The 26,561-nt window shown below is 43.4% G+C and overlaps 1 protein-coding gene across 2 annotated transcripts in view; it reads right to left on the bottom strand.

Annotated features, from left to right (window-relative positions):
* The window catches only part of LOC145353895 (peroxidasin homolog), a 180,617-nt gene that overhangs the window by 75,652 nt on the left and 78,404 nt on the right, over positions 1–26,561 (bottom strand). For both annotated transcript variants that reach the window (XM_080204846.1, XM_080204847.1), the window contains exon 3: positions 297–368. In XM_080204846.1, the coding sequence (XP_080060972.1) occupies positions 297–368 (72 nt within the window). The remainder of the gene's footprint in view (positions 1–296; positions 369–26,561) is intronic.

The raw sequence follows: 26,561 nt of genomic DNA, 5'->3' as shown, positions 1-26,561 counted from the left end.
TGTCTCATGATTTGGCCACCCAATGGTGTAGCTGTTTTGTATTATCCACATTTAATATGTACATGGATACTGTGGCTGTGGAGCATGAGGTATGAGTTACAGAGAGATCAATATTACCTTACAGAAAATAAGCATTCCGTAAATTTATCCCACTAGACAAGATTATTCCTGCACATTCGGATTATAAAGCAACACTGCTTTAGAAAAAAACAAGGTCAACTGAATCATGTCTTTCTTCTAATATACGGTGCAACCCACAGCAAGTGTATCAAGAGGCGCTTTTCGTGCAAACTCACAGATATTTCAAATTTTCCAACTCCTCAAAGGCTCTCCGTGGAATTCCTTTAATCTGGTTATTGTTGAGCAGCCTGCAAAAAAAAATCAGTAAATAAATTGGTTTGGATACACTGTAAATATGACACTGTTTGTATAAAATATAAGGGGGGGGAATTCACACACACACACACACACACACACACACACACACACACACACACACACACACACACACACACACACACACACACACACACACACACACACACACACACACACACACTCCTAAACCTTGAACTTCTAAGCTTTTTGCCATTGTGGTCACTTAGTTGTATACATTCATTTTGTATCTGTCACATACTACTGATAGAATCGTAGAATCCTACACTGCAGGAGGCCATTCGGCCCACTGAGACCACCTAAATCCCACCCAGGCTCTATCCCCCTAACCCCATGCATTTACCATAGCTAGTCCGCATGACACAAAGGGTCAATTTAGCACGGCCAACCTATCTAACCCGCACACCTTTGGACTATGGCAGGAAGCCCGAGCACTCGGAGGAAACCCACACAAACACGGAGAAAATATGCAAACTCCACACAGACAGCAACCCAAGACAGGAATTGAACCCCGGTCCATGGCACTATGAGGCAGTAGTGCCAACCACAGTGTCACTGTGTCGAAAAGTCTTCTGTTCTGATTCAAGATTTAGCCATTGTTAAATTCAAACAAGACAGACAAGTGAACGAGAAAGATAAACATAAATAGAACAGAGTTGCCTGGACATTGTGGGGTGGACTATCAAAGAGCAAAAAGCCATATGAGGCCCCCTCGCAACTCTTGTGATCTCATGCAGGAGAACTTCAAGGAGGTAGAGATCTGGAGGGACAGGGGTTTAGTCTAGCAATGGCCATCTTGATGACCATTGGCAATGTGCATCCACCTGGTCCCTTGGCAAGCGACAGATATCAGCAAAATACCGCTGTGCAAACCTGAGACTCCTGAGACACTGATACTCATTCATCGACAGAACTGACGTTCTGCCTGTAGATCCCGCATTGAGAGTCTCACCCCATACAAGCTGCATTCTCAGAGACCATTCCATCTGTCCCTTAGAGTTGCATGCAGGTGAAGGAAAAACAGCTACCTGTCCTCTTATTCTTCACAGGAACAGGCAAAAAAAGGCTGACAGCAGGGAAGTGCAGAACAAGGCTAAGTAAAGTCCAAAACAGGGTGTACAGAGCTCCAGGATGCTGGTAATCATTTGTTAAGCAGTATGAGCACAGAAGTGCTGTGAGCAGCAACCTCTCACTTGGGGACAGCTGCAATTCTTCAGTTCACCATTTGAAGGCTTCCTAGCCTGAAATGATGTTCCTGCTGTGATATCACTTGGCTGACAGGAAATTTCCACACAGTTTGCACAAACCTGCGCACGTTAAAGCCAGAATTCTGGGTTAAACCCTGAGTACATTGGGGATTTAGATATTTTAATTATTTATCTGACAGCTGCTCTAAAGTTTCCCACTTGCCCTGAAGTGGGTACAATCATGTTACCTTCCTGAACTGACACTATATTTCTTGGGCTTTAAAACTCTGCCCCCAAACCTGCATCCACCTCCCCTTAACAGTTAAAATTATGCCCATTGACAGAGCATCTCGCCAATGTCTGTGCCTTGAACTAGGGCAGCCCGGTGGTACAATGGTTAGCACTGCTGCCTCACAATGCCAGGGATCTGGGTTCGATTCCAGCCTCAAGTGACTGTCTATGTGGAGTGTGCACATTCTCCATGTGTCTGCGTGGGTTTCCTCTGGGTGCTCCAGTTTCCTTCCACATTGCACAAAGATGTTCAGGTTAGGAGGATTAACCGCGCTAAACTGATCCTTAGGTGGGGTAGCCATGGTGAATGTGTGGGGTTCCAGGGGTAGGGTGGGGGAGAGGGCCTAGGTAGGACACTCTGTCAGAGAATCAGTGTAGACCGGATGGGCCAAATGGCCTCCTTGTGCACAGTAGGGATCCTATAACTGTACTGTGACACTCGTAAAATTGATGCTGACATAGAAATGTGACCAAAGCCTGGCTGGAATTGGTAGGTTTGTGGACAGAAAGTAAGTGCCCTGTGAGGTATGATATTTAAGGATGAGAACAGTCATTCAATCTATTCTAATAGATTGTTTGTAATTTTTGATAATTTTGTTTGTAATCTTTATTAATGATCTGGATGAGGGTATAGTTGGGTGGATTAGTAAATTTGCTGATGACACCAAAGTCGGAGGTGTGGTAGATTGTGAGGAAGGGTGTCGTAGTCTGCAGGGAGACTTAGATAGGTTGCAGAGCTGGGCCGAGAGGTGGCAGATGGAATTTAATGCGGAGAAGTGTGAGGTAATTCACTTTGGTAGGAGCAACAGATGTGTCGAGTATAGGGCTAACAGGAGGACTTTGAATAGTGTGGATGAACAGAGGGATCTAGGTGTATGTGTACATAGATCCCTGAAAGTTGGGAATCAAGTAGATAAGGTTGTTAAGAAGGCGTACGGTGTCTTGGCGTTTATTGGTAGGGGGATTGAATTTAGGAGTCGCAGCGTAATGTTGCAACTGTACACAACTCTGGTGCGGCCGCACTTGGAGTACTGTGTGCAGTTCTGGTCCCCACATTACAAGAAGGATGTGGAGGCTTTGGAGAGGGTGCAGAGGAGGTTTACTAGGATGTTGCCTGGTATGGTGGGGAGGTCCTATGAGGAGAGACTGAGGGATTTAGGGTTGTTTTCGTTGGAAAGAAGGCGGCTAAGAGGGGATCTTATTGAAACATATAAGATGATTAGAGGTTTAGATAGGGTGGATAGTGATAGCCTTTTTCCTCGGATGGAGAAAGCTAGCACGAGGGGGCATGGCTTTAAATTAAGGGGGGGTAGCTACAGGACGGATGTCAGGGGTAGGTTCTTTACTCAGCGGGTGGTGAGGGATTGGAATGCCCTGCCTGCTGCAGTTGTAAATGCGCCTAGTTTGGGGGCGTTTAAGAGATCTATGGATAGGTTTATGGACGAAAAGGGATTGGTATAGGCTAGTGGGTCATTGTTTTTGTAACTGGTCGGCACAACATCGTGGGCCGAAGGGCCTGTTCTGCGCTGTAATGTTCTATGTTCTATGTTCTAATACACTCATTTACAATGATCCTATAGACCCCCATTGCTGCATCCACTAGTTCCTCAAATGATGACAGCTGTTCCACTTCCACCCTTCGACCCGCAACTCCACTCTGCATATCAATCACTACATGAAGAATGACTTCTTAACTTTCACATGTTTCAAACTGCATTCCCTGTGAGATGATCACCTCAAGCAAAGGTAATATTTCAAAATCTAGAAATCTAAGAATCTAGGCGGCACAGTAGCACAACGGGTAGCACTGCTGCTTCACAGCTCCAGTGACCTAGGTTTGATTCCTGGCGTGGGTCACTATCTGTGTGGAGTTTGCACGTTCTCCTTGTGTCTGTATGGGTTTCCTCCGGGTGCTCCGGTTTCCTCCCACAGTCCAAAGATGTGCAGGTTAGGTTGATTGGCCATGCTAAAAAAAAATTGCCCCTTAGTGTTCTGAGATCCGTAGGTTAGAGGGATTAGTGGGTAAATATGTAGGGATATGGTGGTAGGGAATTGTGGGATTGTGGTCAGTGCAGACTCAATGGGCCAAATGGCCGCTTTCTGCGCTGTAGGGTTTCTATGATTCTACTTTTTTCTATTTGCTTCAATATTTTATGTCATGTCACATGGTCACTGTCAAGTGCCTCCTTTCTAGGTTGGGGCGGCACGGTGGCACAATGGTTAGCACTGATGTCTCACAGCGTGAGGGACCCAGGTTCGATTCCAGCCTCGAATGACTGTCTGCATGGGTTTGCTTCGTGTGCTCATTGTTCAAAGATGTGCAAGTCAGGTGGATTGACTATGCTAAATTATTCCTTAGTGCCAAGGGGATCTGCAGGGTATGTACATGGGGATACAAACTCAATTTACAAAATAATGATTGGAATGCAAGTCTTTACAGGTACAATGTAATGACTCGCATTCCAACTATTATTTTGTAAATGTGTCTTTATATGCCCTGTTTGTGAACAGAATTCCCACTTACCTGATGAAGGAGCAGTGCCTTGAAAGCTAGTGGCTTGTGCTACAAATAAACCTGTTGGACTTTAACCTGGTGTTATGAGACTTCTTACTGTGTTAACCCCAGTCCAACACCAGCATGTCCACAATAAGGAAGGTCCCAGAGGATTGGAGAATAGCCAATGTTTTTCCTTTGTTTCAGGAAGGTAGCAAGGATAACCCAGGTAAATACAGGCTGGTGAGCCTTACATCAGCGGTCGGGAAATTATTGGAGAGGATTCTTTGAGACAGGATTTACTCCCACACGGAAATAAGTGGATGTATTAGTGAAAGGCAACATGGTTTTGTGAAGGGGAGGTTGTGCCTCACTAACTTGACCAAATTTTTCTAGGAAGTGACGAAGATGATTGATGAGGGTAGGGCAATGTATGTTATATCTACATGGACTTCAGTAAGGCTTTGACAAGGTCCCTCATGGCAGACTGGCGCAGAAGGTGAAGTTGCATGGGATCAGAGGTGAGCTGGCAAGGTGGATACAAAACAGGCTCGGCCATAGAAGAAAGACAGTAGCAGTGCAAGGTTGCGTTTCTGAATGGAGGGCTGTGACAAGTAGCGTTCCTCAGGGATCAGTGCTGGGGCCTTTGCTGTTTGTAATATATATAAAATGATTTGGAGGAAAATGTAACTGGTTTGATTAATAAGTCCGTGGACGACACAAAGGTTGGTGGATTTGCAAACAGTGATGAGGACCATAGAGGATACAGATCAGTTGGAGACTTGGGCAGAGAGATGGCAGATGGAGTTTGATCCAGACAAAGGTGAGGTAATGCATTTTGGGAGGTCTAATACAGATAGGAAATATACAGTTAATGGCTGAACCCTTAAGAGTATTGATAAGCAGAGGGATCTGGGTATACAAGTACACAGGTCACAGAGTGGCAACGCAGTTGGAGAAGGTAATCAAGAAGGCATATGGCATGCTTGCCTTCATTGGCCGGAGCATTGAGTTGAAAAATTGGCAAGTTATGCTGCACCTTTATAGAACCTTAGTTAAGTTGCACTTGGAATATAACGTTCAATTCTGGTCGCCACACTACCAGAAGAATGTGGAGGTTTTGGAGAAAGTATAGAAAAGATTTACCAGGATGTTGCCTGGTATGAAAGGCATTAGCCATGAGGAATGGTTGGAGAAACTTGGTTTGTCCTCATTGGAACGAAGGAGATTGACGGAAGTCTACAAGACTATGAGGGGCATGATCACAGTAGATAGTGAGAAGCTTTTTCCCAGGGTGGAAGAGTCAATTACTCCGTTGCATAGGTTTAAGGTGCAAGGGGCAAGGTTTAAAGGAGATGTAGGAGGCAAGTTTTTTGAGGGTGGTGGGAGCCTGGAACTCTCTGCTGGGGAGGTTATGGAAGCAGATACGAAAGTGACTTTTAAGGGGCGTCTTGACAAATACATGAATATGATGGGAATAGAGGGATATGGTCCCTGGGAGGGTAGGGGGTTTTAGGTGCCTGCACCTTGGTCCTCAGTTGGAGTATTCCTGCCGGTGACTGTGACTTGAGGGCTGAAACACTTGAGTTGGCAAAAGTGGGAGAATGCATGAGATGCCACATTCATGAAGGGAGTGATGTGGGTGCTTGTGTAGCTTTGTTATGTTGACTATCTGAAGTGAAATTTACCATATCATTTACCTGTTGACTCACATTGAATTTGCGTTGGTTCAAATGCCTCAAATTACAAAACGTGGAATTTTGTACGTAATGTCTGCACTTGGGGATCATTTGGTAACTTAGGTTCATGGGATCATAACACCTTCCAAAACTCTTTTATGACAAAAATCCTGGAGCCTGAAGCAGGGGTTTCTTTTACAATTTATAAGTTTACTGGCTTCTGTCGTGTGAATGTCAACATAGCACACAAAGGCTTGGCAGTGCAGCTGCTTTTGTGGTCGTCTGTTTTCTTTTTGTGGCAATGCATTTGGCCATTACTGAACCACAGAATTAAACACAGCACACTGCTCATTTATTCCCAGTGAGGGAATAGGAGGCAACAGCATGTAACTTACTTTCACCACCACTCAAATGATACAAGCTGAAAAACATTTGGAAGCAGTCAGTAACAATGGTGGGGGGAGATGATGATCTGTGGAAAATGGCATCCATTTCAAAGGACTCGGAGCTCTTGACCACAGGGCGTTTATGGTTAAAGCTGCGGCTGCAATGGGAAAATTCTCTCCGTGCAATCAAAGACAAGAACATCTACCGTGGGATAGCAGAGCGGTACTTTGCACTTCTGCATTCTCCACAGTATTCAAAATCGGAGTTGGCTTAGGTTTTTGAGTGCAATTTCTGCATTTATGTAGAGTTGTGTCCTATGTAGCCTGACCAATAATTAACATTCAAGTCGTCTAATACCAATGTGTGGGAAGGCACATTGGACAAGCCTTTCTGGCAAGATATGGTAGCGAACCCACATCAGGGGGAGACACTACTGAATGTCCTTCATAACTGAGCACTTCCTCTTCAGGAAGCTCCAGTTCACAAAACGACCAGGTGGATAGTTCATTGAATGGATTCTCCGACATCTGCAACAATTGGTGATTTGCAGATTCTGTTGTGGTTGGGTTTTGGATTAAAACCAGGATCATCTTGGATCCATTAACACCAAACAGTAATATAGCAAGCAGTTCCACAACACCAGGTTAAAGTCCAACGGGTTTATTTGGAATCACAAATTTTTGGAGCGCTGCTCCTTCATTAGGTAAGTGGAGGTAGATTCACAGACACAGCATATATTGGTAAAGACACAATTGCAAGATAATTACAGATTGAAATGTGAAGAATGGCTGGAATGCAAGTCTTCACAGGTAAAGACTTGAATTTGATACAGAGTCAGGTTTCACTAGCATTCAGCCTTGATTTTTCCCCAACCACCATCTTTAGAAGGTCAAAATCACCGGGCAGAAACCTCTGATAGAAATCAAATCTTTTTCAATTAGTTCAAGGGAGAGGAGGGAATGGGGAGTTGGACGTTGGGATGGAGGTGGGAATGTTGTGGGCTGGAGTCAACAAAACTCTTTCACTGCATGGGTATATGACATAGAATCCCTACAATGCAGAAAGACGTTATTCGGCCCATTGAGTCTGCACTGACAACAATCCCAGCCAGGCCTTTTCCCGGTAACCCCACGTATTTATCCTGCTAATCATCCTGATGCTAAGGCACAGTTGAGCATGGTCAATCAACCTAACCTGCACATCTTTGGACTGTGGGAGGAAACTAGAAACTAGTGGGAGGAAACCAGAGAAAACCCACGCAGACACAGGGAGAATGTGCAAACTCCACACAGACAGTCACTCGAGGCCAGTACTGAACCATGTCCATGGCACTGAGAGGCAGCAGTGCTAACCACTGTGCCACCTTGTCCATGGGGGTCAGTTTAGCTCAGTTGCTGGATGACTGGTTAATGATGCGGAGCGGTGCTAACAGCGCGGGTTCAATTTCCGTACCAGCTGAGGTTACTCATGAAGGCTCCACTTTCTCACCCTTGAGGTCCTCGTGGTTAAATCACCATCAGTCAGCTCTTCCTCTCAAAGGAGAGTGCAGCCTATGATCAAATGGGACTATGGCGGCTTTATTTTTACGTGTCCAGAGGAAAGGGAGAGAGATATGGGAGGATGCAGGTTTACAAGCTATTCTGGGAATTCCCCTTCATATGCCCTTTGAAGTGCCACAGCAGGATACTGCAAGCTTAGTGAAAAGTCTAAACCTTAAGCGGGCACATTACAGATCATGTTGAAAATGGCTTCCCTTTGACTATAAGTTCTTTTTAATAAGGGTTTCTTTAGGATGAATCATGGTGGTGTGGGTGATGAGGGGGATCTCATATGTAGCCCTGGGCTGATCCTCCTAACCCTCTTCCAGGCATGAATGGTCTATCCCATCTATAGGATTGAGGAGTATCTTAACCACAAAAAATTGGTGGGATGTAAAATAACTCAAATCTAAACCCAAGCTGCCCACTTCCAGTTGTTTCAGAGCAGGGATTAGGACGGAGGAATGCCATGGATAGGTAAAAACTGGACATTGATCATTTGAATATTTTAATGAGGGTGCATTCCTCAGATTTTTACCTCCATTTTAAATCCAACCCCCTGATTAGCCAGGGATTGGTCATCTTGGCATCTAAATGGTAGAAAAGGTTTGTGCTTTTCCAGCACTGCTTGTGGGGCAAGAACAGCACAGGGTTCTGTCCTCACACCCCAAGCAAGTCTGCTTTCCTTCTCTCAAACAGACCCCACCATGTTCACGCCTCAACCCTATAAGACACTCTGCATCTCCTTTGGAGCTACTTTGAGCTATACCCTGAACCTCCAGTCGCCTCTGCCTCTGTTGCAGACTTGCTCTTTGGATACAGCCAATTTTGCAACATTCACCAGAGAACCTGGCGTGTCAAAAAGACTGGTTTACGGACAGATTTTTTAAAAATAAAAGCACGTCATGCAGTCGAAGCTCTATGGCATTTGGGGAAACCAGAATTTCCAGGATTCCTGACCCAAATCCTTTGGAGTCCTACCCCGCGCTGCAGTTTTGAATTGGGTCTGCCAGGCAGACACTTGCACCTGAGTACAACCCCTGGATTTTCAGACCCAACATCATTGTATATCACAAAAAGGTGTTTTACAAACTCAAGAACAGCATGTACGCTGAATCCCCAGAATCTCAACCACAAGCTTATAAAAGATACACCACAAACTTACACATGGAGAACAGCAAAGTTTATTTTTAGAACTCATCAGGAACACTATAATACCCGCCAGGACATTTCTGTACGATAAACAATTCCTCAGTGTTCTGCTCAGTTAAGCACAAGATCAGCCAACTCATTTTATTTACTGTTGCTGATGACTAATCAAATAGAAGCAGATGTATTTGCTATCCTCCATCAGTCCAGACCTGTGAGAAGTACTTATATATGGAAGACTGGTTGATGTAAATGATGTTTCCAGCAAGTGCCAGCTGCAAACAGCAGCTTTGGAGCCTCAGGCAGAGCTTAGCAGCGAGTACCTTCAGAATCACAATACATTCGTCATTAAGACTGTAGAGGATTGCTTGCTCGCGAAAAAAAAGATGGTGCAGGAGCAAGGCAACTCTTGCAAGCTGTCCTCAACATAACTTCTTAACTTAACCTTTTACTGCCGTCCTTATGCGCTTCTAAGGGATCCTGTGTATGCTTATCCCTGTTCGCTTCAGTCTATACAAAGACTTCATTTTAAGACATTTCTGCTTATGCACAATTATATTTAAATACTAGACTGCAGGGGTTAACTAACTCTGCTAAGCTGAACAGTTGTGGCTGCCTTAACTACATGTGGAATCAGAAAGCATGATGGGTTAGCTAAAAAATGACTGCATTCCTGAAGGGTACACAATACAAGCAAAAAATAGCAGCTGTAAGGATTGTTTTTCTAGACTGAGACAGCATGCGAGAAACACTTCCAATAACGAGATACGGGTTGAAGACAGCATGCGAAAAATACTTCCAACAGTGAGATAAGGATTGAAATATATTTTTGATGTGTATGTGTGTGTGTTAAAGTTCAGTTCAGTTTTGTGTTTAAGTTCAGTTCAGAGCCTTTATTCTTTGCTTCTATCATGTTAATCTTTTTAAGTTCAGTTCAATAAAAGAAAACCCTTTTAAAACTCATACTCGTGCTGTCCCCTCGTCTCTTCAAATGAATGAATGGACCCAGCAGCTTCTAAAACTGAATTCTAAGTCTTAAACTGTCTAATCTGATCTTTCTCTTCACCCTATCTGTAACTGCAACACTATATTCTGCACCCTATCCTTTTCCTTCTCCCCTATGTACTCTATGAATGGCATGTTTTGCCTGTACAGCACGCAAGAAACTATACTTATCACTGTATACCAGTACATGTGACAGCAATAAATGGAAATGGAAGCAGTGCAATTTTTGAGATTTCCAGCAGAAATAGAAATGAAGAAAGAGGCAGTCAGTCTGGGACAGTCTTGGTCAGAGTTGGTGTAGACACGATGAGTCTTATGCACTGTAAGGAATCTATGATTCATTCCCACTGGATCGTATTCCTGCGCACGGCATTATTTGTGTTGACTTCCCTCACAGAAGTCTCCTTTTTAAATGCAGAAGGTTATTTCTTTCTGGCTTCTGTTCCCGCTTTCTTTGAAGAACAACACGTTCCCTGTTGCAGTCCTCTTTACGGGCCAGTTGTTTGGATTTGTACCATTTTCATGAGAAAAAAATAAGCGATTTATCTGCTAAACGAGATCTACCGGCACCTTTCACAGCCTCAGGATGCCCTGAGGCACGCTGTAGCCAGTGAGGTACTTGAAGTGCAATCACTGCTGTAGAACATATAGCAGCTAATTTGTACGCAGCAAGCTCCCAGAAACATTACAAATGTTCAGATCCTTGGGTTTAGATGTTTTCTGAGGAATAATTGTTGGCCTGGACCCAATGAGCATTCTCCTACACATCTCTGAATAATAACTTTTGAATAATAGCTGTAAGATCTTTTATTTTCCACTACAGAAGGTCGACAGGACCTTAGTTTGATGTTTATCAAACAATGGCAGCCTGCCAACAGCCATTTTTTAAAAAAAAATTTTCATTCAACACTTCTCCAATTACAATCTGTGCATGATATCTAGATGTGCATATCTGTGTCCTCGTTTATCATAAGACACACGAGCCACTCGGTCCATCAAGTCTGCTCTGCCATTCAATCATGGCCGATATTTTTCTCATCCCCATTCTCCTGCCTTTTCCCCATAACCCCTGATCCCCTTATTAATCAAGAATCTATCTATCTCTGTCTTAAAGACACTCAATGTCCTGGCTTCCACAGCCTTCTGCAGCAAAGAGTTCCATAGATTCACCACTCTCTGGCTGAAGAAATTCCTCCTCATCTCTGTTTTAAAAGATCATCCCTTTAGCCTGAGGTTGTGCCTTCTGGTTCCAGTTTTTCCTACTCGTGGAAACATCCTCCCCATGTCCACTCTATCCAGGCCTTGCAGTATCATGGAAGTTTCAATATGATCCCCCTTCATTCTTCTAAACACAAACGAGTAGCGGCCCAGAGTCCTCAACTGTTCCTCATACGACAAGCTCTTCATTCCAGGGATTATTCTTGTAAGCCTCCTCTGGACCCCCTCCAAGGCCAGCACATCGTTCCTTAGATACGGGGCCCAAAACTGTCTACTTACGGACCGTAAATCACTTCATTTTGTCCACAACATAAACTTTACACTTCATTTCCTCTCTCCTGGTGGTGTAATCATTCAATCTGCTTTGAATAACAGTCTGTTCTCCAGGCACAGTTCATCTTTGTGTCGAAAGACACAGCATTCTGGGGTGGCATTCCTCTTACATCAGCCCATCCTTAATCATTCCTAAAATTTCACATCATCAGGTCATTTGCTAATTCGTGGCCATTCTTTCTCAGGTAAGACTAGCACCTGAAGTCTCAGGATTTCTCTCTTGAAATGTGCCTTTTGTGAGTTGCAAAGTCCCTGCCACCCCCTCAGATGGATCACATAACCGCGTACAGTGCAGAGGCCTCTGCCTGAAGTAACTGAAAGGGACAGACCAATACACACAGACCTGCAGCCGGATGCCAACTCTGGAGAAGCCGTGGCATAGCGGTACTGTCACTGGATTAGTAATCCAGAGACGCCCTGGCATGATCTGGGACATGGGGTCAAATCCCACCCACAGCAGATGGTGGAATTTGAATTCAATAAAATTCTGGAAATAAAAACCGAATGGTGACCATGTAACCATTGTCGATCGTTGCAAAAAAAAGCCATCTGTCTCACTAATGTCCTTTAGGTAAAGAAATCTGCCATCCTTACCTGGTCTGGCCTACATGTGACTCCAGATCCACAACAGTATGGTTGACTCTCAAATGCCCTCTGAAATGGAGGAGAGTTAGGGAAGGGCAGTGAATGCTGGCCCAACCAGTGACGCCCACATCCTATTAAAATGTTAATTACAAAAACAATGTACCCACACGCTGAGAGACTGTCACTCCCAGGCCCATAACCAGGCAACCGGCACTCCTGTGCTCTCAGGCCCATCAGCCACTTGATTATCTCCATGAAGCACACACACTATTCAATTACATTGTTGTACGACACTGTTTGGTGCACTTTGTTGCAGCGTGGCCCTGATACAAGAGAATGCTGTAGATCTCGTGTTGAGGCCCCAAAGAAAAATCTTTGTGTTCCTTTTCTCCAGATCAGAGCCCCTCCCCCTCTGCACAGCCAGAAGCCTGGCCACCCGTGTTGGGCTTTCAAATCTTTTTAAATTCTGGGCTCTTCACTTCAGGTCTGCTCTTTTACTTAAACGCTTTCGACTGAAGGACATTAATAACCCAATAGCAGTACGATGAGGACAGCTTTACTGAAATAGCAAAAGCAAATCGTACCTATTTTTGGTAATGTTTTGATGACCAACCTGTCGATCCAAATAGAATATTCCCACAGATAATATTCCCAATTTACCAACTCCACAAATCAGAGATACAAGCCTGGTAAACATGACACCCTCTGTAATGCGCAACTGACAATCATAGAATCATAGTGCAGTGCAGAAGGAGGCCATTTGGCCCATCAAGTCTGCACTGACAACAATCCCACCCAGGCCCTACGCCCATAACCTGACATATTTGCCCCGCTAATCCCTCTAACCTACGCATCCTAGGACACTAAAAGGCAATTTAACATGGCCAATCAAACTAACTCGCACATCTTTGGACTGTGGGAGGAAACCTGAGTACTCAGAGGAAACCCATGCAGACACGAGAAGAATGTGCAATCTCCACACGGACAATAACCCGAGCCAGGGATCGGACCCAGGTGCCAGGAGCTGTGAGGCAGCAGTGCTAACCACTGTGCCACAGTGGATAGGATTTTTATAACTTGTTTTTTCAGATGCACTGATGTTGATCTGTAAGGAATTCTGCCCTGTTAGAGATTAAGTCAGCTGCTGATGAGGTTTCAGGGTAGCTAAGTTATTTGATATGGGATACTACCCCCCCAATGGTATTCTCATTGGTATTGAAAAAGTAAGGCTTTCACAAACAAATGAAGAGGAGTGAAGCAATGAGCAGAGGACTTGCCCTTACACAAGTCACTTCGATAAATCTGGCTTGTAAATTCTCAATCTATTTTCATTTATATTTTAAAAAAAGAATCATTTTTATACCTTAGTCTCTCATCTCCTGGGTACTCTCAGCCTCTTTTGGCCTCAATTGGAACTTCCAATATTTCCCATGTTACGTTGCCTCAAGAAAGCTTGGTTTTTCCATTACATTCAAATACTTCAATTCTCTCAGGAACTTTTCCTGACAAGGTTGTCCAGACAACCCTGACCAATACAAGAATTCCAGATATGACCCACAGAGATCCATCAAAGACGCTGAAAGACAGTACTAGACCAAGCTAAAGTCCCAGGCTAGCCAAACAGAATCCCACCAATGATGGCAAGGTCTGCAAGTCATAACAGGCTACTAGATAAGGTATGTAGAATTGCCAACACTAGTGTACCTCTTTTCAATGAGCTCAATGATTTCTGTGCCCATTTTGAGCAAGAGGTCAGTGAGAGCATGCCCTCAGCCCAAGAAGTCTCGGTTGAATCTGTATCCAAGGTCACCATCGTGGATGTCAGATCAGCCTTCTCAAAGTTAACCCAAGGAAAGTGACTGGCACATTTGGGGTACCATTTACTGGTACTGCGCAAACCAGCTGGCGGAGGTATTAGCAGACATTTTTAACCTCTCTTTACATCAATCTGAGGTCCCTATCAGCTCCAAAATAATGACCATCAGCCCTGTACAAAGAAAAGCCAGATAGGGTGCCCTAATGACACTGGTGGCTCTGACATCCAATCATTATGAAGTGCTTCAAAATGCTAGTCATGGTATGAATCAGTTCCGGCCTCCCAGACTCACTAAAGTTCATCTACTGCCACAACAGGTCCACAGCAGATGCCATCTCCCTGATCTTTCACTCAACCTTGGAACACCTAGATAACAAATCTGCCCATGTCAGACTCCTGTTTATTGACTACAGCTCAGCCTTCAAAACCATTATTCCTACAAAACTCATCTCCAAACTCCATGACCTGGGACACAGATCCTCCCTCTGCGACCGCATCGTAGACTTTCTAACTCACAGACCAGAATCAGTAAGGATAGGCAACAACACCTTTCATGATCCTCAACATCAGTGCCCCACAGGGCTGTGTCCTCAGCCTCTTACTATATTCGTTATACACTATGACTGTGTGGCCAAATTCACTTCCAACTCGATTTTCAAGTTTGCTGATGACACCACTGTGGTGGGTTGGATCTCAAACAACGATGAGTTGGAGGACAGGAAAGAGGTAGAGAATCTGGTGAACTGGTGCGACAACAATAATCTCTCCCTCAATGTCAACAAAACGAAGGAGATTGTCATTGACTTCAGGAAGCATAGAGGGCGACACTTCCCTGTCTATATCAATGAGAGCAAAGTGAAAATGGTTGAGAGCTTCAAGTTTCTAGGTGACAGATCACCAGCAACCTGTCCTGATCCCTCCATGCTGACATTATAGTTAAGAAAGCGCACCAATGCCTCTACTTTCTCAGAAGACTAAGGAAATTTGGCATGTCCACTACAACTCTCACCAACTTTTACAGATGCACCATCGAAAGCATTCTTTCTGGTTGTATCACAGCTTGGTATGGCTCTGCTCTGAGCAAGACTACAAAAAATACTAAGGGTTGTGAATGTAGCCCAATCCATCATACAAACCAGCCTCCCATCCATTGACTCTGTCTACACTTCCTACTGCTTGGAAAAGCAGCCAACATAATCAAAGGCTCCTCTATGCACCCAGGATCTATCATCTTTCACCTTCTTCCATTAAGAAAAAGATACAAAAGTTTGAGGAGACATGACAGCCCACAAAATAACAGGTTTTTCCCTGCTGCCATTAGATTTTTGAATGGACCTACCTTGCAATAAGTTGAGCTTTTTCTACACCTTATAGTATCCTTTGTCTGTATCGTGTGCAAGAAACAATACTTTTCACTGTGTACTAATACATGTGACAATAATATATTAAATACATCCTAGAATGTAAATAAAGCTTAACCATGCTTTCAAAAATGACTGTAATCTGAACCATACATTCAGTGTTTCACACTGACAATGCTCTGGGGGAGTTAACCAAAAGGTCAGCACTTTCTTACAAAAAACAATGCAGATCAGGTCCCATTCCTCCGTTACATTGCCAAGAGAATTTTGAACATTAATGGAAGAGATCCTGATTACTGGTATGTGGTGTGCTGCGGTCAGCAGGAAATCTTGTGAGGTCAGATTTTCCCAGTTACTTTGTGCAGTAGTTGCTGCAGCTGTCATTTTTGAAGATAACATTGGAAGGTCAACATTACCCACATCTCCATAAGCAGAGTAGGGGAGCTTCTGAAGATGGGTGCCATTTTTGGTGAAGTCCGTGCCTAAGGATCCGGGGTCGGTTGTGTGTTGCTGTCAGTTGGGAATGAGGCTAACTCCTAGAAGAGGAGGAGCTGAAATTCTCCACAAGGAAGATATTTTTGAAGGACTTTGTGATTGAAATTGATGACCTATATGCTGTATGGTTTGTTGAGAAATTCATAAGATCTACCTTAGTTATATCTTCCATTTACTGTATAATTTATAATCAATTCACAATTTGCTTATTTATTCACATTTAGATTACATTGATTCTAGGTTTTAGAGATTATCCAAGATAAAATTGCTTTGTTTGACTCTTGTATAGTAAAAATCCTTTTGTTTTAAACAATGAAATTTTGAGATTTCATTTTTTTCAGTAAATAATTAGGATTTTGGTGCTTATCTCCACTGAGATCATAACAACTAAACAATCTGAAAGCCATAGTCAGCTTGAAGTATTCTTGATGAATAGAGATATATGAGGACCAAGTAGTAGAAATCTCAGAAGCAGATAATGTAACAGTGCTAAAGACTACCTTCCTTTTATCGAAACAATTCATCGACCAACATCAACTGCACAGAGGAACAACTGGAATGGTTTAACTATCTGTATGAGATTTTGTGGAATACTAGATCACCACACATAAAAAAAACTTTCAATTTTAGGCGGATGATTCCCGGAATGGTCAAAATAAATATTTTGCTGATGCACTAAAAGAAGCAAAGGAAGGAATTTGACTATTTCCCTGCATCGCAATGCAACAAGTCACATTATATGACACAAAAACATGCAATATCTGGCCTTGCATGTCAGTTATTTCATGGGAAATGTATAAGTGCCATCCTTTGCACCAGAATTCAAAGAACACTTTTCTTCTTTCAATCCACCATCTAATGCCATTATAAATACTAATTTTGGTTTAAAGTCCAAAGAATTAAGCTGCCGCTCTCCCAGCCCTCCCATACTCTTATACAATTATGGTCAACCCTTAAAAAGTTCTACAAAGAAGCAAATAATTTCAAAACATTTGTATTCTAGTTTGCTTTGCTTAATGTTACAAACTAAAATTGTGAGCAAAGTACGCAAAGTTGATTTTATTTTGATAATCATTTACAAAGAAAAAACGGGCTCTGACGAAGGGTCATCTAGACTCAAAATGTTGGCTCTGTTCTCTCCCCAGAGATGCTGTCAGACCTGCTGAGATTTTCCAGCATTTTTTGTTTTTGGTACAAAGAATTTCACACTGCACAGTGATTACTTGATTTCCCAGATTACAGGTTAGCTTTCAACGTTAATAAAGACTTAATTGACTATAGACTTGTTAGATCCCACCATCCTCACAAAGATCATTACCTAATGATTCACCCAAGAGTTGCATTCTCCACTATCGCAGCAGTCACCCAGTACTGCATTCTTCTTCTGGACTTCTCTGCCTGAAGGCAGGTCCAAGCCACACTGCCACGATCTGCACCGTGGTTGGTGCAAGTAGGCAGGTTCTGGATCTAGCCCAGCCAGAACTGAGTGCTGTTGGCACCGATCTACCACACCAGCTATCCAACCATCCCCCATGAAGGTATACAAGTTGCTGTGGTAACATTGTAATCTGGAGCTGCGGTATTGATCGGAGAGGCTCCAATTTCTTTCCAACACATGGGTGACCATGCATCTCTTCCACTCCTCCGCCTGTTATTGCCGTTATGTTGGGAAAATGTACAAGTTGATACTCAACCTGCTTCAGCTGCATTCTGAACACACTTTCCTTGGCCATCAAGTCCTGGAATGGGGCTTGAATCTGGAATTTCTAACTCAGAAGTAAGGACGTTTACCACTGTGCCGCAAGATCTCTAGGTAAGTACTGCATTGATTTAGAGATTCTCAAACCAATCTGAAGTTTTGGTTTGAGAACCTGTTAATTCTGAGGTAAAGGTTTTTTGAACTCAGTCAAGTTGATGCTCAAGTCTTCCATAATTCCTGATCCAATCAAATCATCATTTAATCTGGATTTGGAGCAGGAGAGCTACCTTCTTGGTCATGACTGAGGTCATAAGAGGCTGAAGATCAATAGAAGGCAGTACTACATACTCTTACAAAAGGCACCAAATTGTTTCTCCAATAAAAGTTTTTTCTAAAATTATCTACAAAGAATCTATGATTCTATGGAAATAGTTTTTTTAAACTTAAATTTGATGAGCAAGTCTCAACAATCAATAAACCAATCACTATTCAATGGTACCAGTGCTTTTTCTTAGTCTTACAATTATTGGAAAAAGAATTGACAAAATATTACCTTCCTTAATGTTTAAAAAGAAAGTTAGTGGAAGTATCTTCACTACTCAAAGAAATATAATTACTCAGTAAAATCTCATCAGAGTGGCAGCACTCCATCTTCAGCTCTTTTTTCAAAAGTTTATTTGTGTCACAAGTAGCTTAACATTAACACTGCAATGAAATTACTGTATAAATCCCCTAGTCACCACACTCCAGCGCCTGTTCGGGTACAGTAAGAGAGAATTTAGCATGGCCAATGCACCTAACCAGAATGGCATTCAGACTATGGGAGGAAACCAGAGCACCCGGAGGAAACCCACACAGACACAGGGAGGAGGCGCAGACTCCACACAAACAGTGACCTAAGCCAGGAAGCAAACCCAGATCCCTGGTATTGTGAGGTAGCAATACTAGCCACCGTGCCACTGAGCTGCCCTTGATTTATTAAACAAAGTTCCACAAACAAAAGATCACATATCCGGCTTGAAAAGCAGACTTGGCAGAAACACCACATCCATCGTTTCATCAGTTAAAAATAGCCTAAATTCCTGAATCACATATCAATAGTCCATCCCATCCAAGCTGGCTTCAGTTTCTGCTTCCATAAGACTATAAATCATAGCAGCAGAATTAGGCCACTCAGCCCATCGAGTCTGTTCCGCCATTCAATCATGGCTGATATTTTTCTCATCCCCATTCTCCTGCCTTTTCCCCATAATCCCTGATCCTTTTATTAATCAAGAACCTATCTATCTCTGTCTTAAAGACACTCGATGACCTGGCTTCCACTGGCTTCCACAGCCTTCTGTGGCAAAGAGTTCCACAGATTCGCCACTCTCTGTTTTAAAAGATCGTCCCTTCAGCCTGAAGTTGTGCCCTCTGGTTCTAGTTTATCCCGTTAGTGGAAACATCCTCTCCACATCCACTCTATCCAGGCCTCGCATTATCCTGTAAGTTTCAATGAGATCCCCTCTTATCGTTCTAAACTCCAATGAGTACAGGCCCAGATTCGCAACCATTCCTCATATGAAAGCTCTTCATTGCAGGGATCATTCTTGTGAATCTCCTCTGGATCCTTTCCAAAGCTAGCACATCCTTAGATATGGGGCCCAAAACTGCCCACAATATGCCAAATGGGATCTGACCAGAGTCTTATACAGCCTCAGAAGTACATCTCTGCTCTTGTATTCTAGCCCTTTCAACATGAATGCTAACATTGCAATTGTCTTCCTAACTGCAGACTGAAAATACTTGTTACATTTAGTCAAACTAATTTGATCCATTTTTTAGTAAGGTATATCCAGCACACATGTCCAATCTAGATACTGCTACATCATATTCAGAATATTATCATTTCTTCCTCTCTTCGTTAACATAATGTGCCAGCGTAATCACTATTTAAAACAGCCTGTTACTTATTCAACATCATTATAACAAAACCCATCAGCCAACATCTGCTCTCTTTCCGCAATAGTAATCCCCTGTTACATCTTGTCCAGCTTAGTGTCTATTTTCCAAGTGAAACGTTTTGCAGTAACAAGCTTTTAAGTACACAGCGCAGTGGCACAGTAATTAGCACTGCGGCCTCACAGTTCCTGGGACCTGGGTTCAATTCTAGCCTTGGATGACTGTCTGTGTGGAGTTTGCATGTTCTTCCTGTACCTGCGTGGGTTTCTTTTGGGTCTGGTTTCCTCGCATAGTCCAAAGATGTCCAGGTTAGGTGGATTGGTCATGCTAAATTGCCCCTTATGCCCCAAGATGTTTAAGTTAGATGGATTAACTATGGTAAATGTATGGGGTTATAGGGATAGGATATGAGGAGAGGGCCTGGGTAAGATACTCTGTAAGAGAGTTGGTACAGACTCAATGGGCCAAATGGCCTCTTCTGCACAGTAGGAATTCTATGATTCTATTCTATGATACACCTTCTTAATAAACAGTTTTAGAACCGAGAATGTATTAGCATAAGAGGCCTTTCAGACCATTACCCTGTGGTTGCTTTCTGAAAGACTTAACCACTTAGTTCAACAGTTCTTTCAAATATTCTTCAAGTGTTTATCCACTTCTCATTTCAAAACCAATAGGATTCTGATTTTATCACTTATTCTGAAAGCTCATGCTCTCCAACAAACTTTTCTCTCAACTTCTCCCTTGATTCTTTTGCTGATATTTTAAATTTATACCCTCTAGTAACGGATTCATTGATCAATAGGACATATTCTTCATATTTACATTATCAAAACCTCTGAACTTTAAAAAGCTCGGTCATCTTTTATTAACTTTCTATTAACTATTAGGGAAAAAAGCCCATTTCACATTCCAGATATCTGCTCAGTAAACCCCTGTTGTTGTGAATTGATCATGGGGGGGGGGGAGGGTGCGAGGGTAGGTGACGCTACGAGGTCTAAAGTTAAGGATAGGGTACAGGTAAGGGAAGAGGCCGAGGATGTCCCAATTGGTGGCGTTACGGCAAATAGGGTCCAGGTGAAGGCTGGGATGAAAGCGCTTTATCTGAATGCACGAAGCATTCGGAATAAAGTGGATGAGCTGGTGGCGCAGATCGACACAAATGGATACGATCTGGTGGCCATTACAGAGACGTGGCTGCAAGGTGACAGGGACTGGGAGATGAATGTACAGGGCTATCAAGTGTTTAGGAAGGATAGGCAGGAGGAAAGAGGGGGTGGCGTAGCTCTGCTGATTAAGGATAGTATCAAGGTGGTAGCAAGGGATGATATCGGAGCCAAAGAGCAGAACGTGGAATCGTTGTGGGTGGAGATTAGGAACAGCAAAGGGAGGAAGACGCTGGTGGGTGTCGTCTATAGGCCCCCGAATAATGATCTGGAGGTGGGGCGGGCTGTTAACGCGCAAATAAGTGCGGCGTGCAGGAATGGGACGGCAGTAGTTATGGGAGATTTCAATCTGCATATTGATTGGTCGACCCATGTTGGACGAGGTGGGCTCGAGGAGGAGTTCTTGGAATGCTGCCGGGATAATTTCCTTGAACAGTGTGTGTTGGAGCCGACGAGGGAGCAAGCTATCTTGGATCTGGTGCTATGTAATGAGGCGGGTAGAATTAGGGACCTTGCGGTGAAGGATCCTCTTGGAGAGAGTGATCATTGTATGGTGGAGTTTCTGGTGCAGATGGAGGAGGAGAAAGTGGGTTCCCGGACACGCGTCCTTTGTTTGAATAGAGGGGAGTATGGTAGGATGAGAGAAGAATTGGCGAATATGGACTGGGGGAATGTGTTGGAAGGTAGGTCTGCTGAGGAGCAGTGGAGGATCTTTAAGGAGATCTTTCTTGGTGCTCAGCAGAAATTTATTCCGATGGTTAAAAAGGACAGTAGGAAGAGAGGTAATAAGCCGTGGATAACGAAGGAGGTGAAGGAAAGTGTTAAATTAAAAGCGAAGGAATTTAGAGTAGCTAAGAGCAGTGGGCGAGAAGAGGATTGGGAAAGGTTTAAATGTCAACAAAGATTGACAAAGAAGTTGATAAAGGAGGGTAGGAGAAGCTATGAGGCTGGGCTAGCACTTAATATAAAAAAGGATAGCAAGAGTTTTTATAAATATATAAAAAGGAAGAGGCTGGCTAGGGTGAACGTTGGTCCCTTAGAGGATGAGAAAGGGGAGCTAGTGGTAGGGGATGGGGATATGGCGAAGGTCTTGAATAACTTTTTTGTTTCTGTCTTCACGGAGGAGGACGTGAATAATTTGCCGGGTGTTAGCGATGGAAAGGTGGTAGGAATGGAGGGTCTTAATGACATTACTGTTACTAGAGAGGTGGTGCTCGACAGACTGGAGGGGCTGATTGTGGACAAGTCCCCAGGACCGGATGGAATGCATCCGAGGGTTCTGAAAGAAATGGCGGAGGTGATAGTGGATGCCTTGGTGGTTATTTTCCAGACGTCGCTGGATTCCGGGGAAGTGCCGGAAGATTGGAAAACGGCTAATGTTACGCCGTTGTTTAAGAAGGGTGCCAGGCAAAAGGTGGGGAATTATAGGCCGGTTAGTTTAACGTCTGTGGTAGGTAAAATGTTAGAATCCATCATTAAGCAGGAAATTGCGAGGCATCTTGAAGGGAATTGCTTGATAGGGCGGACGCAACACGGTTTCATTAAAGGGAAGTCGTGTCTGACAAATTTACTGGAGTTCTATGAGGATGTGTCTAGGGCAGTGGATAGAGGAGAGCCGGTGGATGTGGTCTTTCTGGATTTTCAGAAGGCGTTTGACAAGGTACCTCACAAGAGGTTATTGCAGAAGGTCAGGGGACATGGAGTTGGGGGTAGGGTGTTAGCGTGGATAGAGGATTGGTTGTCAAATAGGAGGCAGAGAGTGGGGGTCAATGGGTGCTATTCGGATTGGCGGATGGTGACTAGTGGGGTGCCCCAGGGGTCGGTGCTGGGGCCTCAGCTATTTACCATTTATATAGATGATCTGGAGGAGGGAACCGAGTGCAGGGTGTCGAAATTTGCTGATGACACCAAGATTGGGGGAACAGCAAATTGTGCGGAGGGTGTGGAGAGTCTGCAGAAGGATCTAGATAGGCTGGGCGAATGGGCCAGGAAATGGCAAATGGAATTTAATGTTGGCAAGTGTGAGGTGGTCCACTTTGGTAGGAAGAATGGTAGGAAGGACTATTACTTACGTGGCGAAAAACTGCAGCAGGCGACGGTGCAGAGGGACCTCGGGGTCCTTGTGCATGAATCGCAAAAACCCAGCTTGCAGGTGCAGCAGGTGGTCAGGAAGGCGAATGGGATGCTGGCCTTCATAGCGAGGGGGATTGAATATAAAAGTAGGGAGGTCTTGCTGCAGCTGTATAGGGCATTGGTGAGGCCGCAGCTGGAGTACTGTGTGCAGTTTTGGGCGCCGCACCTGCGCAAGGATATTTTGGCCCTGGAGGGAGTGCAGAGGAGGTTTACTAGGCTGATACCGGAGTTGAGGGGATTGAGCTATGAGGAGAGGCTGAATAAACTAGGCTTGTACTCGTTAGAGTTTAGAAGAATGAGGGGAGATCTCATTGAGACGTATAAGATGATGAATGGGATGGATAGGATAGAGGTGGAGAGACTCTTCCCGCTCAAAAAAGACAGTAGGACTAGGGGGCACAGCCTCAAGATAAAGGGGAGGCGGTTTAGAACGGAGTTGAGGAGGAACTTCTTCACTCAAAGGGTGGTGAATCTCTGGAATTCTCTGCCCGTTGAAGTGGTGGAGGCTGCCTTGCTAAATATTTTTAAGATGCGGGTTGATGGGTTTTTGATAAGAGAAGGGATTAAGGGTTATGGGGAGAGGGCAGGAAAGTGGAACTGAGCCACGACAGATCAGCCATGATCTTATTGAATGGCGGGGCAGGCTCGAAGGGCTAGATGGCCTACTCCTGCTCCTATTTCTTATGTTCTTATGTTCTTATGAATGTGAGCGCCATAGACAATTGCCCTTGAGAAGGTGGTGGTGCCTTCCTTACCTGCTGCAGTCCATGTGGTGTAGGTAGGTACATTCACAGTGCAAGTGGGGAGGGAATTACAGTATTTTAACCCTGTGACAGCTTAGGAATGGCAATATATTTTAAAGATATTGTATGACTTGGAGACGAACTTACAGATAGTAGTGTTCTCATGTATCAGCTGTCCTTGTCTTTCCAGGTGGTAGAAGTCGCAGATTTTGAAAGTGCGGCTAAAGCAAGTTACTGTAATGATGCAGACAGTACGCGCTGCTGCCGCTGTGTGCCAGTGATGGAGTGAGTGTTTAACTTGGTGGACGGGGTGTGGATCACGCAGGCTGTTTTGCCTGAATGCTGTTGAGTTTGAGCTTTTTTGGAACTACACTTGTCCAGGCAAGTGGAAAGAATTCCATCACATTCTTGACTTGTGTCTTTAAGAGACAAGCTTTGGAGAATCAACAGGTGAGTTACTCATCAGAGAATTCCCAGCCTCTCACTTGCTCTTGCAGTCATGGTATTTATATGGCTTGTCCAGTTAAGTTTCTGGTCAATGGCAACCCAGAAGATATTGACGGAGGGGTTTAGTGATGGTATCAAACATTCAGGGGAAATGGTTAGATTCTCTTTTGTTGGTGATGGTCATTACCTGGCACTTGTATGGCATAAGTGTTACTTGTCGCTCATCAGTCCAAATTTTAATATTCTCCTGGTCTTGGAACATGATGACACAGACTGCCTCACTATCTGAGTTGTAATCATTCGCAAACATCCCACTCTGCCTTATGATGGAAGGAAAGTCACAGACGAAGCAGCTGAAGATAAGCCTCAGACGCTCCCCTGAAGAATGCCAAATCCTGGGACTGAAATAATTGACCTCCAACCAACACAATCAACTTCCTCTGTGATATGACCAGTGGAGAATTTTCCTACTGACTATTATTGACCTCCATCTTGCTAGGCCTCCTCAAAGCCACACTTGGTGGGGCAATCACTTTCACCTTGCCTCTGGAATTCACCTTTTGCCCATGTTTGGACCAAGGTTGTAAACGGGGTCTGTGGTCAAATCGCAAACCGTATGTTAAGTGAGCAGGGTCGTTGCTGAATAGGTGCTGCTTGGTAACACCGTCAATGAGACCGTCCATCACTTTGCTAATGAATGAGAGCAGACTGATGGGCTGGTAATGGGCTGGGTTGGATTTGAGCTGCATTTTATGGATAGGCCAGCTTTTCACATTGTCAGACAGACACCAGTGTTGTCGCTGCACTAGAACAGTATGGCTGTTCATTGAATGGTCAGATTCTTCAGATACGAGGGTTAGACAGCAGCACATCCTTGTCGTTTTGCACGTCCTTCCTTCAGTTAATGAGTTGGTTTCATTGCAAATGTATAAATATTTAATGAAAGCAAGTGAGTAAATGCTCATAACATTCATTCTTTTTGCTCTTATTCATTCAAATGATCAGATTATGAATGAAAAGCCATGTGGTAATTACGACAATTCATTCATTTAAAAGTACGCATGGGAACCTTTAGATTTCTCCTCTGAAATTCTATCAGAAATCTCCCCTCGGTCATGGAAACAATTCCTAATTAAGGTAAGTATATTTGTCAATGCTCAATAGCCTGTCACTGCTCAGGACAAATTATCTCCAGTACTAGCGGAAATAACCTTGAAATTCAGATGGACCACATAATCTGCCAAGATGCCTCCGAGAAGTAATGACAAGAACACAGCTCAACTTAAGCATTTGCCGAAAATGAAAAATCAACAAAGCTTCAAGAATAATTTAACCTCAGAATGTTTTGTCCTTTCTGGGAATTCTTACTTTATTTACTTTGCTTTATTCCGTTAAGTTTTTAAAAGATGGAAACTAATGATAGAATCATATCACACAAAGGATGAGGAAAACAACGACAGTTGAAAGTAAATCATAACTCTATGTTTTTCCAACTGATAAAGTAACAACTTTTTTTGGATTTCGTTCAAGATTTTACTGGCCTCGGTTTTATGCTGTGCGCACCCAAATCAAGCACACGTGTCAACCCATCAGAAATATCATTTGTGGGTAAAGAAATTCTGTTAATGTCTTTCACTTCTATTAAATGAATAATAGATTAGTTGAATAATAATACTTGCTTTCAATGAAAATCAATGCTATTGTCAGAGATTCTCAATCACTGAGTGCCTGGTCTGACAATATGTCAGCATGATTTATTCAAAGTCTGTCTTTCCTTCTGGTTTGAGTTGGTGTTTCTATATTGAGAAGTTAACAATTCCCACGGGCACTGAGTAACGATTGTTCCCACTGGGCAATGATTTCTGATGTAGGTCTATAATATTCAAACTATTAAGTTGATCACCAAAGCCATTACACATATCCATTTTACTTTCAGCTGCTGTCCGGTGAATATTCTGGCTTATTGATTCCAAATATGCTCGAAGTTCTCTCTTATTATATATTTATATTACTGAAAAGAGCAGCTCTCCCATCTGCTTAATGTGGTATCAACAGAGACAGAAGTGAAATATTTACTGAACTTATAATGCTATTCCTCAGATCCAGTCATACTATAGAACAGCTTGCATACCAACTTTTCCCCGCAAGCTAAAGAACATGTAAAAACATTTGACAAGTCATTAATTTCAAACAGTCACTGTTTATATTTGGAAATCAATAAATAAGCAAGTTTTTTTTATAGAATACCCAAACTGGATCTGATATAATCTACAGTTCTGTGCAACTGCCATTTTACATACCCTTATTTTCCCCTTACATTCCCCTCAACTGTTATAGCTCCCCTCCCATCTATTTCACTCTTCCTTCTACCTGCTCCATCTTTACCTCACCTCATTACCTTCACCTTACCATTTTCATAGAATAGAATCCCAATAGTGCAGAAGGAGGCCATTTGGCCCATCGAACCTGCACCGACAACAATCCCACCCAGGTCCTAT

The sequence above is a fragment of the Carcharhinus amblyrhynchos genome, chromosome 16 (assembly GCF_965287045.1).
Source record: "Carcharhinus amblyrhynchos chromosome 16, sCarAmb.v2.hapA, whole genome shotgun sequence".
Taxonomy (NCBI): Eukaryota; Metazoa; Chordata; class Chondrichthyes; order Carcharhiniformes; family Carcharhinidae; genus Carcharhinus; species Carcharhinus amblyrhynchos.
Note: the sequence above shows the minus strand (reverse complement) of the source record. Positions and strands in the feature narration are given on the sequence as shown.